Genomic DNA, 14,819 nt, shown 5'->3' with positions numbered 1-14,819 from the left:
AAATGCTATAAAATGAGATCAAATTAACATCAACTGTGTATTTTGTAGGTAATGGAGAAAGCCGAGCTTCTGAGAGATACTGATGCCAGTCTCCTCTCTGCTCTCCTGCGTCTTCAGGAGCTGGTGAGAAAGTGCTGCATGCTCTTTGTGTTATCTATAAAGTGAGTTGCTTTATTGTTGTTGCTCTGTGCGGATGATGAAGAGGGGACTGGAGGAGCCTCATTTGTAATGGATGACCTTGAGCTGAGTGTGTGGTGCTTTTTAATGCTATTAAGGAAGGAAGGATGGCAACCACTCACAACATTTTAATTAAAAACACCAAAAGTAAAAAGACTTATGTGATTATTTGTGTTTCATCCCAATGAAAGCTAAGTGCTTAACGGCGGATTGTGAGCGTTAAGAGGAACCTGTCTTTTTAATGGCTTGCCGCTTCAGTGCTGCCACACGGGATTTTGAAGTGATAATTAGGATGCAGATTTACACTTACGTGGAGGACGGGAGGATGATGAGGAGTTGTTTCATCTCTAAACTTTGGGAAAAAATTTAATAAAACATTAACAGGAAGGACATAAAATGTGTGTGTGTTGCTGACATGCAGAAAATAAACTGGCTTAACTTTTCCTATGTTTCCTACACTAAAAAAAAGAAGGTGACTGGTGCAGTTTTCCAGTTTCTGTCTATCATCCATGCATCCTTTATCTGAACTGCTTAACCAGTTCAGGGTCACAGAGTGGCTGGAGCCCATCCCATTTTTCAAAAGAGGCAGGTTATAACTTGGGAAGGTTAGCAGCCCATCACAGGGTAAAAGAAAAAGAGAAGGAAGCTGAAGTACCCAGACCAAAAACCATTACCATGCCAAACCCAGATAAACATTCAAGAAGTGCTTCAACTCTAGATTAATGGTCTTGTGTCTAAACACATAGTAGTTATAGTGATTAAGGCTATTTCTTGCATTAGGTAACAGTGGTGGTTACAGTGGACATATTTTATTGATGTTCACAGATCCCTTTTATCTCTGAACATTATATATGCACTTTTCAATGATGCAGCAGACTTTTAGCATTAATAGCAAATTATGTTGTCATCGCTTGGTTATAGGCCTCTACAATATTAAAGGCACTGTGTGTGTTTAAATTAAGTATGCTTAACTGCAGGTGGTGTTTGTACGTATGATATGCACCTGCATGCTTACAAATTGACTTTAATAATAAATCTTAGGCCTTAAAGGGAATCTAAGTAAACAAATAAAATGAACTGCAGGAGAAATGTTGCATACAATGAGGAAACCCACGCAGTCATAGGGAGGTTTGAAGATGCTTGAAGGGACAGCCCTAACCACGCTACCACTGTGGTGTCTTTCTAACATATCCTCTGTAATCCTACCTCTGTCGCACCCTGATGGAGATGGGATTCCTTATATACTGATGATTTAATTATGATATAGGAGGAGGCATCTGCCTAGGACGTCTCCGAGGTGAGGTGTTTATGACATGGCATACTGGAGAAAACCCTCGCGTATACTCAGGACATCCCTGGCGGACTTTCAGAAAGTTCAGATGTACCTTTAGAAGAGCTGGAGGTCGTAGCTAGGTAGAGGGAGGTCTGGTATCTCTGCTTAGACTGTTGCTCCTAAGACCCACAACTGGATAAACAGCAGAAAATGGATTGATGTTTTCAAAGTAAAGCATCTGAACTGTTGTGTATGCCATTCGTAGGTGCAGTACTTCTTCCTATATTGTGGCTGTTTTAGCTTTAAAGTTATTTCTTTTAATTTTTTCCCATATATTTAGAGACTCAAATTAAGAAAATCCTTTATTATATGCTTATAAAATATTGTTCTCTTTAAGGAAAAAACAGAACTATATTCAATTTCACATCACACGTAAGATATAAACCTACAAAATGTTCACATTTGAAAAGCTGAACCCTGGGAGTGTTTGGTGTTTCTGCTTAATCAGAAATGCTTTCATTTGTTTTGTTTAGTCGACATGTCCAGTAAGAACTTAATCAAGCAAACAAAGCTAAATATATAAATATATAAAACACATGAATTAACGGAGGAAAGACCTCTGTAAATGTGAAGTTCTCAGAGTCTTCATCTCTCTGAGCTCCCTCATCCTAACTACATATATCTGTTCTTCAGGTTGAGGACAACGTTACCGTCATCTTGCTCAGTGAAATCGCCTGGGACAAGTTCAGACCAAACACAGGCTGCTTTGAGCCGCTTCTGCTGCATTTCCCTGACTACAGTAAAAGTATATAATCCTTCTCACACATGCTACGCCAGCCAGTGTCACGAGTAACTCACAACACGCTGCATATTGATGACGCACGGTCAGCATATGCAGCGTGAGATGTGACATTTGTACCTGTGATACTGTTCTCACACTCCAGGCAGCGACTCTGGGGAAAAATGTTGCGTTATTAAGAACCACTGTATAAATTCAGCACTTGGAGTGTGAATGAATCATTTTACTTTATATTGTGAGACTTGGCTAGTTTTTGGAGAAGCTTTATTTCTTGTTCCTTAAACCGTTTGTAGGTGAGCTGCAACAGATTTTGTCCCAGAACGTGCATCCTTCATATTCAGCTGGGTTTTACTCTGCGTACATCAACATCCTGCTGGGAGTCTTCTACTCTGTCTGTCGAGACCTCAGAGAGCTGCGACACCTGGTCAGAAACACACGTTAACAAGTCATTGCATTGATTATTTTTAATTCTTCCATCTGTTTTCTCATTTTCTTTTGTTCTTTTCTACTAGGCTGCCCTGAACTTTTCAAAGTTCTGTGAGCCTTTGGCAGAAGGGAAAGGTAATTGTGAGGAGGTCTTTTCATTCATCTGAAAAAACACACTAAAACACACACTACCTGTATAAAGTTGTCATGGAAACTGCAATTGCAGATGTTGGCAGAATACTTACACATCCAGCAGACACCGAGGATCATTAGCTTTTAGTTGTAGATGTGTTTGTGTAAACTTGGCAGCTGTGAAGCCAGATTTCTACATAAAAGTTATTGATTTTTAGGTCAGTGTTGATTTAACTTATATAGTACCTAACTGATAGCAGAAAATCTTATTTTCAAGGCTCATAATGTTCAGTTCTTGGCCAATTTCAAAGAAATTTGTCAATTCAGTTACATGTAGCAGCGCTGAGGTCTTCATCATTATGTTGTTCAGAGCTGTTTTGCATGAAAAACCTGCTAAAAAAAACTTGCGTGCTCTAAATCTGACATTTACAGTGGCCAGAAACAGACCTAATGCTACTAATCATTGCTTTTGTGACAACTTGCAGTCAGATGCCATCTTGAGAGAGACTTTGGGGCCTCAAGATGGAGATAAAACAGCAATAAGACCGAGTCAGACTGCTATCAGTTTGAGACTGAATGAGGTCAAGCTGGAAATTGCATTTAATCTGCGATTAACTGTGATAAATTGGCCCAGATCTCAAATCTGTTGCAAAGCTTTTTCCGTCTGTGGAGAGAGAAACTCTCATTGTACAGAAATTCAAACTAGTTACACTCAGAGTCCAGCCAAAACCTCATACAGCTGCTGCAGGATGGTGATTTAACTGCAGAATGACAAAGGTGCTGGGCAATCTTGCTTTAATATAGGAATATAAGCTGAATACAATCAGTTGGCACCTATGTTGTTTTCTATTGAGATTAGCCTCCTATTTCTAAGAGAAGCATCACAGGCAAGTTGCGCTCATCGTGATAGATAGAGTCAAATTGCAATGTGTTGGCAAGCTGTCTACATATTAAATTAGAAGGCAGTTTTTTACAACCCTTTTCCAATATGTCTGAGAGTGATTACAGCCAGTCCAGATCACCTTGCAATCTAAAAGTGGTCAACCAGAGCCTGACATTGCTGCATGCTCATCTTCTGGTCATCCATTTGGTCACTGCAACTATTTCCGATTGGTCGCCGGATTTGAAAAGTTCAATGTGATCACCTGGTAACCACTGATTCTTTATAGTCAAAAATAGTTTACTGTCCTATTTTAACTCTAATGTGTCTTTATCTCTGGAAATAAAATGGTTAAAAAAAATACAAATTACTTCCCAATATAATGTGAAACTATGACTTTGGATGTCCGCCTCTAACCAACCAAAACATCTATTCGGATGATGTAAACCCTCAGACCAAACAATGATGCCTTAAAAATAAAAATAATAGAGCAAAACTGTTGTATTGCTCTGGGCTGCCTTCACTTGTACAGTTGTACCCAGTAAAGAGGCCACTGAGTGTATATTTCCTGAGTGTATGTTATGAGCGATGTTGTGACGGCTCCCCTTTGTGCCATAACTGTCTTTGTGTTTATTTTCTTTGATTCAATGATGGTAATTTTCAAGCTACTTCATGTTGTCTTCAACAAGCTTCGAAAACAAAAACAAGAAGCCCACGCGGGTAAATCACAGTCCCTGCTTTTAAACCCCGTGGGGTAGCTCCAAATTTCTGATATACTGTAGCTTCAGAGGTTCCTCATGTTCCAGACACTAAAATGAATTTGAAGTTTAGAAATCCTATCTTGTCTCTGTTTTGGTCTATTGTGAAAACAGTAATGTGGATGTTTGTCCGTTTGATGCTTCTGCTTCTCTCTGGTTGCCCGCTGTGATTGGAAATGAGTGTTATGAGAGTAGAGTTTGGAGGCTGTCAGCACATAAAAAAATACCCAAAAAGCTCGCAGGAAATCTGTGAAATAGCTGAGCCGAGTGTTCATTCTCAGCTGGTTAAAATATTGATCTGTGCTGCTTTAATTGCTTTGTTTCTACAACTGTTTTTGAGGTTTTCCTGCTGTTTTTCCGTCACTTTCTGATGGTGTTTGTAATTATGCTGTGTGTTTAGTGAAAGAGACTGACACCCACAAGCTGTGGAAACACATTGAGCCACATTTGAAAAAAGCCATGCAGACGGTTTACCTTCGAGAGGTGTCCAGGTCTGAACTTTTTGCATTATTTTGCTATGCGCTGTTTTTCAGACTATTAATGGGGTTTTTTTTAGCCTTATCATCCATGTGTATTCTCTGTCCTCTGCTCAGTCTGCAGTGGGAGCAAATGCAGCAAATGGAGGAGGAGGAGGCCGGAGCCTTGCGAGGTATTTGCATACACTGAGCTCTACTGATGTCGATTACAGAGCAGATGTCAAACTGTGAAACACTGGTCACTTACGCTCAAATTCTTTTCTTCTATGCAAGAAAACAGAATTTTAGTGCAGGAAAGAATATGACGACGTGGACTTATTGCATTTATTTTGTCTTCTGAAAGGTTTATCAGCTCACACTCATGTTGAATTGCCTTATTACTCCAAGTTCCTGTTGATTGCTGCCTATCTGGCTTCCTACAACCCTGCACGCACAGATAAACGCTTCTTTTTAAAGGTAAAGGAATATAATAATGATAATGATAATAATAATAATAATACTTTTTTTATGTTCAGTCATATTTAAACTGTAATGCCAAAATTTCTCATAATGAGGTCAGAACAAGTACAAAAATGCTCATCTTTGGGAGAAAAATACTTTTATTAAGCTTTTTTGGGGGGAATTTTTTGTTTTCTTAACCTTCTCGCCTAAGTCATGATTTTGTGAATGAATCAAATTAATCACATCTTCTGTTTCTGCTCAACAGCACCATGGTAAAATAAGAAAAACAAACTTCCTGAAGAAAAATGAAAAGGTGATTATTCTGACATAACTCTTACGTCTTTGTTGATTTCATTTGGAAACATTTAATACAATGTTTATATCGATCTGTCTCTCTTCTAGACAAGTAATCACCTTCTGGGTCCAAAGCCCTTCCCTCTGGACCGCTTGCTCGCCATTTTTTACAGTGTGGTGGACAGCAGAGTCGCCCCGACAGCGAGCATCTTCTCACAGGTCAGTCTGGTTTAAAGCAGTCGAGAGTCGCTGTTTGTGCCAACTTTCACTAAAAATTCAGACCCCTGAGAGGATTGGCAGCTGTCTTGAATCTTTAACAATTGTGGATAATATTTCTTAATGATGGACTTTGGACTTTTTGGGAATGGTCTTAAAACCCTTCCCAGATTGATGGGCAGCCACTGTTGCTTTTTTAGCTCTTTCCCCATAAAGATGACATTTGACAACAATGTCAGTAGGTACGCAAGCAGGACATAGTTGACATTTTTCCTCCTTGGCACTGTGCTGACACATCTGAATGCTTGAGACCTGAAGGCTGCCAAAACTTCTGCTTTTATGGAGGTGCCCACATTTACTGAGCACATTTAATTAGCAGCTGGCTGCTAGTCACCCTCTTAATTCCTATTCCTGGCTTAATTTTTGTTAAACAAATAATGGCGCTAATATGTCATGTGTTGTTGTTCATCTGTTGTTGTGTTTAAATGATTCTATAATGTGGTATGGCACAAATAATTTGAGTTAAAGAGTTTGTGTTTTCATTTCCACTGAACTGTGTGTGCACTAAGATAACTTATCCAAAAATAATTCATTTCCTAAGAGATCTGATAATATTTCTCTCCTTGACTTGTTTAAACACCACCACATTGTTATGTCAGAGCTCTGCAATAGTCTGCTTCCCCTCATTTAGTCCTGAACTGTAGTTTTTTTTTTTCCTGCGAAATCCTGAAGTTGGCCTTAGGGTATGACCCAATATAGAAAATAATTTCACACTTTCTTCCAATTTGCCTGATAAACCACTGAACGGGAATGTACACTGTTATAACAAAAGGATGGTAAAGGATTTTTTTTGTTTTCTGTGCGTAACAGTGCAGTGTTTCATGATAAATCAGCCTGATTTTTTTTTTTTTTTTTTTTTTTAAATAAACGGTTTCCTAGCCATATGGTCAAAGACAGCTAAACAGACCTATCTATGGACCCAAGCATGAAATGGTTTTAGGCAATTAGGCTCGCCCCATATCTGTGTGACTGGCTACCATCATTTAATGGCTCTGCTTCAAAGTGGAGAAGCTGCGTTTTAAAAAGTGGAGCAGAGACTCATTTTGGTTTTCCCCTGTCCCCGTTTAGATTTCCTCACTGGTGACCCTGCAGCTGCTGGCTCAGGTCAGTCATGACGACCAGCTCGACGCCCCGAAGTACAAATGTGCCGTTTCTCTGGACTTCATCTGCGCCATAGCCAGGTCTGTGTGTGTGTGTGTGTGTGTGTGTGTGTGTGTGTGTGTGCGCGCGCACGCTCGTCCTTTTAATGCACATGAATGAGACTGACTGAATTATTCAAGTGAACTGACCTTTTACAGTTTTCCTTTTTTTTTTTTTTTCACTGAAAATCTGCTTTGTGTGATTTATCTTCCAGGACGGTGAACTTCGATATTGTCAAGTATTTGTATGACTTCCTGTGAGCCTGCGGTGCATTAACAGAGAGATGACACGCAGTGACAGTCAGACAAAGGCACATTTGTTTCTGCAAGAACACACCTAAGGACAAGCATTTGGAAACACAAGAAGCTCGAGGAGGAAATTAATCCAATTATTTCGCTGCCCCCTTGTGGTTGATGAATGAGCTCCTCGTTTAAATGTTTGTATTTGTAGAAAATAAATCTTTGTAACTTGAAACTTTATTTGGTTTAGTTTTGTGGTTGCATTTTCAGTGTATTCATAACAGATATACTCGAGATTTATTTTCTTTTTAGCATATTGCAAACATCTAGTTTAGGCTTTAGTATAGCAAAGAAATTAGTGCATACTGTGTTTGTTAAGCTTTAAATAAGGAAAAGGAAAAACAAAACTGGTGTGCAGCTGTAGAAGCACTGATGCAAAGTGATCCTGGCACAATGCAGGTGAGTCATCGTCCTTGCTCAAAGGCGGGATTTTATGTCAGTAATGTGTTTTTAATCTGTTGCATGAGCGTACTAAGGTCAGGGCATATTGTTAATACAATTCATAAGTGTTTATGGGAGATGATGGCTAAAAACATCCCCTAAATTCAGCTCCAGGATTCACAGTAATTTGAGCTTGAAAGAGCAAAGATCAGAAAAATACTAAAAATATGTGAGTCTTCGAAGTAGTTGGAGGACTCTCTAAATAGATCAGTGAGAAGATTAAAAACAGAAGCAGATATACAGTACTATGTCTCCAGGCTGATATTATCATACTCACCCACAAACTGCTTTAATCTGTAAAAATATCACATAATTTATTAATATCTGCACTCGGCAACTTTATTAGGTTCACCTGTTCATCTGCTTGTTAACGCTAATATCTAATCAGCCAGATGACCTGCTGAAGCTCGAACTGGGGAAGAAATAAGTGGCTTTGAACGTGGTTGTTGGTGTAAAACTAGGTCCGACACCCAGTTTGACTGTAACTGCAATTTCTACCTGTAAAATTAGTAAGATTATTTCAATCTGGGATAATTTGCTCCTGGTAAATCTTCAAAACATGAAAAGTAGACAAAGTGTGTGTGGTTTTTTTTTTTTATTGTTTATTTTTAGTGTACAAATAAGCAAAAGCTGAACTCAAACACATTCTGTAGTCTTCCAACAGAAGGCACAAGATGAGCGTAGCCAACAAACATAACAAAACTAATCTGCATTAATGCTGAATAAAAAAAGCAAACCATTCAGCCAAAGAAACTCCCACACACACAGAGAAAAGCTGCAAAACCACAAGCCTGCGTTTCGCTCCAACTTAAACTTTTGTTTTCAAAAGATTAAAAAATAAATAAAGTAACAAATGTATATAAAAGGTAAACATTTGATAACTGTTTTTTCACTGCCACATCTCCCGCCTGCTCCTGTTTTACAGCCACCGACTTAATCAAATTAGCATGGATGTTGAGCACACTGCAGTGTCATAGCTCCCTCCTGTAAACCCCCCAGGCAAGAGCGGGTAAATAGAGATTTGAGTAATTTGGTGCAGAGGAACTCAGAAATATTAAAAAAAAAAAAAAAAAAAAAAAGATTTGGAAAGCCTAGTCGAGTGTATGTAATTGCCACTCTGCTACTCCACTATCTCCCTCCTTTATGCCTCAGGGTGTCTGAGGGTAAGTGGACCGTCTGAGAGATCATCCCTCATGCCGAGGTGGCCTTGGGAGCGATCGCCATCATTAAACAAGGACAATGAGCAGTCTGCAAAGGCTGACTGAGTCATCCCATTTAAAGTGCGTATGTGTCACTCCTTTAGAGATCAAACATAAGATATGTGTCAGTCTCCAAGACACACTGGAATCATATTAAAGTGGATTCAATCTTAATAGAAATCTCAGTCTATAAAATGACCCGACTGACTGAGACACTCAGGTCAAATCGTGAATGAGGATGAGGTAATCAGAAGGGACGGATCCTAAACGCTTCGCCTCCGGTTGTGGATCATGGCCACGATGTGGGCGAGATCCAGACTCTTCATCATCACCTCCATGAAGTCTTCATCGCTGCGAGCACCCGCCACAAACTCCTCCAGGGAAAGCTCCCCTGTTGGAAGAGACACATGTTGCTTTTGGTCAGATTTGAGTGGGTTTTCAGCTAATTTGTCATTTCTCCCTGCAACAAAGTCACGTTCATAACAGACAGTTTGATATATTGATATGATATTTTAATATTACTGGTGCCGTAATATTAAGTAAACAATGGAAAATGTCAGTAAATGTCACTGACTTTCCTCCAGCTATTTCCTTTTAAATTATTATCATTGGTAGCTTGTAACTACAAAGGCGATAAACATGTTTTTAGAAACGTCTGAGATTCCAAAAACACGTTTAAACACTTCCCAAGTTTTAATTTTGATTTGGTGAATATTTTCATTTTATTTATGTCATTATTTTGTTTGTTTGCATCCCTTTAATCTCACAGTTATGGAGAACACATTCATACACTAAAACACCCACACCCAGCTAGACAGACATGTAAGCTTACGAAGGTTTCTGGACTCATTTCACTCGTATTCTATAACCTGTTTTGCATTTATAAATCCTCATTTAACTTCTAAACTTGCAAAATTTTTCTAAATAGCTATTGATCATGCAGAGGCAAGCTTACAGCATGAAGTAGAACCACTTGTCACAGTATTTATAACTTAAGGTAGTTTGCAACCTTGTTCCTAAATGGGTCTTTAAATATATAAAACCCAACAGTTAAAGTGGACCTATCTATTGGTGGATGCTCATATTAAATATGGGGTTAGAGTATGTACCACTAAGTTCAGACTTCAGACCACTCTAAATGCACAGTTTAAGGCAATTTTTTCTACTCTGTTGTCAAAGGGAGCAGATATTTACGGTGGCCCTGAGAGGTCAAACACACTGAAATTGCAACAACAGTTGCAGAAGTGACAGCAGAAACCAAAGCATGCGATTGCAATGAGACGATTAAAGAAAGCACAGAATCCATCTGTGTTGTGAAGGAAAATGAGATGCAGGTAATTGTGTTTTTAATCACATGATTCATATAATACTGTAGATATATGTTTGCTACAAGTTGTTTACTGTAGCTATTCATCACATCACTTGCATTGTGTTTTATTAGCTTTTATTTTATTGTTTTGGGGGTTTTTTGTCTGCTTTTGCAGGATTTTTCTATCTGCTCGTGTTTTCGTGTTAAGCTGCAGTGCGTTTGACTTGTCAGGGCCACCGTAGATATTCCTAATATGGTCTGAGCGCAAGTTTGTGGAGGGCAGAGAATCAGAGGAAAGCTGGCATGAAGAGAGAAAGCTAAAAGCGACAAGTTGTCTTCACCCAAAGGTGGACTGTTTCAAACATTGAGATTTCCTATTAAATAACCTCAAAAAATGACCGACTGTACCTTTAAGAGCACATTTTTATTTCTAATGGTGGCCTTTTAGCTCAGATTTGCTATAAAAGTACCTTTAAGTATGACAGTAGTTTCACCTGTAGTAGTAATAATATAATAATAATAATAATAACAATAACAGAGTAAAACTGAACTGTTAGTACTTCTTCAAATTGCAAACAAATATAGGTTAAAACACATGTTGCAGTGGCCTTTGGCTATGGTTCATTTCAGTAAGTGATGTTAAGTAGATATCATTTATATTCCTAAGTATACTCTATGTGATAAGAACTACTATAATTTTTACAAGTAGTACAGTACGTCTACTGTTTCAGTACTTCGTATACATCTAACTCGGCAACATTATACTTCCTGTTTGTATTCATTATAAATGTGTAGGGATAGATATTAAAAAGCTACTTTAAACCAGTAAAAATATTTTGCCCTTTCAGGTTTTATGTGGACAGCAGTTGTATTTTTCATATAATCATCAGATTTAGTCTCTTATCTTTTGTTTTCAGAGTGAATGTCTAATCTCTGTCCACCCACGATCAATTTTGTCCTAAACCTTTTTCTGCATATTGTGCCAGCGCACACTCACCATCTCCATTTATATCAATCCTGTCAAACACTCGGTTAGTGAACTCCTCCGCAGATGTTTCCTGATTTTCATTTCCATTGATTGCACGGATGGCCTGGGAGAAGATGAGGAAAATCAGTATGTTTGCCAGATTACAGGCTAAGACAAATATTCAGACATGCAGTGTGGCTGGTGCACGATGGGATGACTGTACCTTGATGATGTTCAGAAGCTCGTGGCGGTCAATGCAGCCGTTCCCATCCACATCATAGAGTTTGAAATACCAGCGCAGCTTGTGCTCCATCTTTCCCCGCATCACCAGACTCAGAGCGGCCACGTACTCCATGAAGTCTATGTAGCCGTCCTGCAGAATCAAAGTGTCAACCACGACCATCCACGTTTTATATTCATTATAATCACTAAACAAATGCATCGTCCCTCAGCAGAAATAGATCCCCAGCTCCAAAAACAATCCAAGGGGAAGTGAAGCACGCCAGGACGGAGGATTATCTCCTGTCTGCGTCTAAACAATCTCAGCATCAAAGCATGCTTTCACAGATAATCTCACTGTCTAAATCATTCAGAGATTACTGTGGCCTTTTTTGTAAGATGAGCAGGGTGGGGGGGCTAAATATAGCATGCAGCTCCTCAGACAGACGTCCTGCCATGACCCCGCCGTTACCTCAGAGATGATCTCAATTAAACTGGGGATCAAAGGGGATACAAGGGACACACGCTCCCTTTACTTAGAACATGCATGTGCAAGTCTAATATATTTTAGTATTTAAAGTCTTTCTGTTAAACTGTTTTTTTTTTCCACGTGGGTGTTCCAAACACGCAGGAATTTCCTAGATATGTTGGTGTCTCACATTCAAACTGGGAATGAAAGCTAGATTATGCACTCCTGGCACAGACCTGTAAAAGGCCCTGCACTTACAAACCCTACACTGAAACCACACAGCCAGATTTAACATCATCTATTTTGTTTCTGTTTTTGTTGATTTTGCTTCTGTTTTTTGCGTGTCTCTGACGTTAAATGGCGTCTTTGTGGTTGTTTTGCATGTATTGGCGTTTTCTTTGAATGTCTCATAGGTAGTTTTATCTTTGCTTGCATCGATTTGTGCATGTTGCACCTTTTTAGTAAGCTGTGTCTTTCTGTATGAAATTTTCAGTCTCTCTGCAGATGTTTGGACTATATTTGTGTCTTTATAGCACCAAGATGTGCTTACTCTTACATTAAATTGAGCCTCTGGACCAGCCTGTCTGATGTGCAGTTTATTCATATATTCAAGCTTGTTGTAAGGGAGGTTAATTTTAGAGAACTCGTGTCCTTGAATGATACAAGTATTTTTAATCTAGACATGTTTTAAGAAGTTTTTTCTCTCATTTGTTTATTTTAAATGTAACATTAAAGACTTCAGAAGCAAGGAACAGACCATCTCAATTAACAGAAAGTAACTGTCATGAAATATCAAAGTAATATTTTCAACCCGCACATATGAGGAATCCCACACACTTATCTGTAAAAAACAGATCATTTTCCTACAATTTCTCATATTATGAAAGAAATAACTTTTTGAGTAGTCAACTGTCAGATAAACGTGGTAAGCAGCTATTTTTTAATAAAATATTTAAAGCATTCAGTCTTATTTGACCTTTTTAACATTAAAAATAAAAAATAGATGAATTACTATTAATATTTTGATCCAGCTTCTTCAGAGAGACTATCCTGTGCTTTTTCTGTCTTTTTCATTATTGTGAATACACTATGTTATGACTCCTGTAGTTAATCACAAGAATAATAATTCATCACAACTTAAAAACAAAAAATGTGTCAATTACAAATATGTAAATCAACAAAAAAACAGCCTAAAAATTAACTTTTTTTTAATTGTGTCTAATTTTAATTAAAAGTGTTTTTGTCACAAATAATAACAAGATAAAAGAGAAACAGTAATAATTTGTGTTCAAAGGAAATATGCAGGTAACATAAGCTTACATTTTTATTTAACATGTACACATAACACATAATAAATCCCTCATGGAGATCCACACTGTTTAGACACACATGTTGAGAACTACAGAAAATTATTTGCTCATGTTTCATTTTCAGATAATCATAGATGTATTCTTCTATGTTAGCTTCTAATAGTTATATCATTATTTTATTCTTTAGGCATCCTGTCATCTTTGATTGTGTTTAAATGTGTGGTGAAAACCAGACTCATCTCACCTTGTTCATGTCAAACGTGCGAAACATCTGCTCGATGTAGGCGTTGGCCTCTGGGTCCAAACCTCTCAGCCCGAAGAACTGCTTGAACTCGTGCAGGGTGAGCTGCCCTGAGGGGCACTCAGTCATGAACTTCTTGTACCACAGGTGCATCTCCACAGCCTGCAGGTCGTCCACGGTGCAGCCGTTTGAATTGCCCATTTTTTATTTTTCCAAAACTCAGATAAGGTAGCTGGACTCTGTTACAAGCTGGACTCAGACCTCACAGCCCAAGTGGTCTACTGTGAAGTAGGCGAAGACCGTCCCTCTTCACAGTCACACAACACTGGGACTTTTAGAGTGAGAGCAGTGGCTGGATGGCCCCTTTTGTAGCTCAAGTGTGTCTGTGTAGAGGGGGGTGTTGAGGTGATCCACGCCCCTTGGTGCTCTCCTTGTGTCTAATCACTGGCTGTAATCCTGAGAAACATGCAGATGATCATCTTAATCATCCAGCTTGAAGGGCAGCCTGGCTGTTCCACAATTACCCTGAGATGTGCTGACAGACACAAATGCAGCTTTCATCCCTCACGTGCAGTGCCTGCCTCTAAATGATGGGATACATCTGCCTCAGCATGTGGACTTGGGTATGAGTGATGCAGATTTAATGCTTTGGGTGAAGACTAAGCACACTTCAAAACATTCTCCTAGCATTAGTGAACATAGTTCTTCTGTGTACGTTCTATTTAGACCTATGATATAAGTTAATGTTGATGAATTTAAATATTTAAAATGACCAGGGGCCGGTCTCATTAAACCCACAAATTCAAAACAATGGCAAATAAAATTTCTGGTACCTGCAACTTTTGCTAAAAACATCAATCAGCATTCTATTGTGGGTGATTATTAGTGTGGTTTTTCCACACTCGTAAAAGAAGTTTAGGCAGTTTGTAAATTAGGAGCGTTCAGGTATGCGTTAACAAAGTCCAGACTACAAAAAGTAGTCTGTTGTTGTAAGACCACTTCCAGACAATTTCAAATCCATCATTCTACAGCGAGAAAGATTATTTAACAACATTCAAGACAGTTACCAATTTTACCAAATTTAACCCATGATCAAATCGTGCAAAGCTCAGAGAAACTGCAAAAAATGCAAGAACTACATCTCTGACTCTGCAGGCGTCGGTTAGCATGTTAAATGTTTAAGTTCATGACAGTATAATTACAAAAAGACTGAACAAGCATGGTTCATTTGTCAGGATTGCCATGAGAAAGCTTCTTCTGTCTAAAAAAAACATGGCAGCAAAGTTGCATCTG

At 38.7% G+C, this 14,819-nt stretch overlaps 2 protein-coding genes across 2 annotated transcripts in view; one reads left to right on the top strand and one right to left on the bottom strand.

The window, feature by feature from the left end:
- The window catches only part of orc5 (origin recognition complex, subunit 5), an 11,356-nt gene extending 3,805 nt beyond the window's left edge, over positions 1–7,551 (top strand). Inside the window, exons 4-14 of the mRNA XM_003452061.5 lie at positions 49–123; positions 2,144–2,255; positions 2,543–2,673; positions 2,762–2,810; positions 4,846–4,936; positions 5,039–5,094; positions 5,265–5,377; positions 5,628–5,675; positions 5,765–5,875; positions 7,001–7,113; positions 7,287–7,551. Coding sequence (XP_003452109.1) covers positions 49–123; positions 2,144–2,255; positions 2,543–2,673; positions 2,762–2,810; positions 4,846–4,936; positions 5,039–5,094; positions 5,265–5,377; positions 5,628–5,675; positions 5,765–5,875; positions 7,001–7,113; positions 7,287–7,332 — 945 coding nt within the window. The 3' untranslated portion in view covers positions 7,333–7,551. The remainder of the gene's footprint in view (positions 1–48; positions 124–2,143; positions 2,256–2,542; positions 2,674–2,761; positions 2,811–4,845; positions 4,937–5,038; positions 5,095–5,264; positions 5,378–5,627; positions 5,676–5,764; positions 5,876–7,000; positions 7,114–7,286) is intronic.
- Positions 7,552–8,388: 837 nt separating this feature from the next.
- On the bottom strand, positions 8,389–13,885 carry guca1aa (guanylate cyclase activator 1Aa). Its single transcript, XM_003452062.4, has 4 exons — positions 13,530–13,885; positions 11,511–11,660; positions 11,318–11,411; positions 8,389–9,402 (listed from the first exon to the last, which is right to left on the bottom strand). Exons 1-4 carry the CDS (start codon positions 13,725–13,727, stop codon positions 9,275–9,277), a joined length of 570 nt encoding a protein of 189 aa, XP_003452110.1. The 5' UTR covers positions 13,728–13,885; the 3' UTR covers positions 8,389–9,274.
- Positions 13,886–14,819: the final 934 nt, after the last annotated feature.

The sequence above is a fragment of the Oreochromis niloticus genome, linkage group LG17, assembly GCF_001858045.2.
Source record: "Oreochromis niloticus isolate F11D_XX linkage group LG17, O_niloticus_UMD_NMBU, whole genome shotgun sequence".
NCBI classification, from domain to species: Eukaryota; Metazoa; Chordata; class Actinopteri; order Cichliformes; family Cichlidae; genus Oreochromis; species Oreochromis niloticus.
Note: the sequence above shows the minus strand (reverse complement) of the source record. Positions and strands in the feature narration are given on the sequence as shown.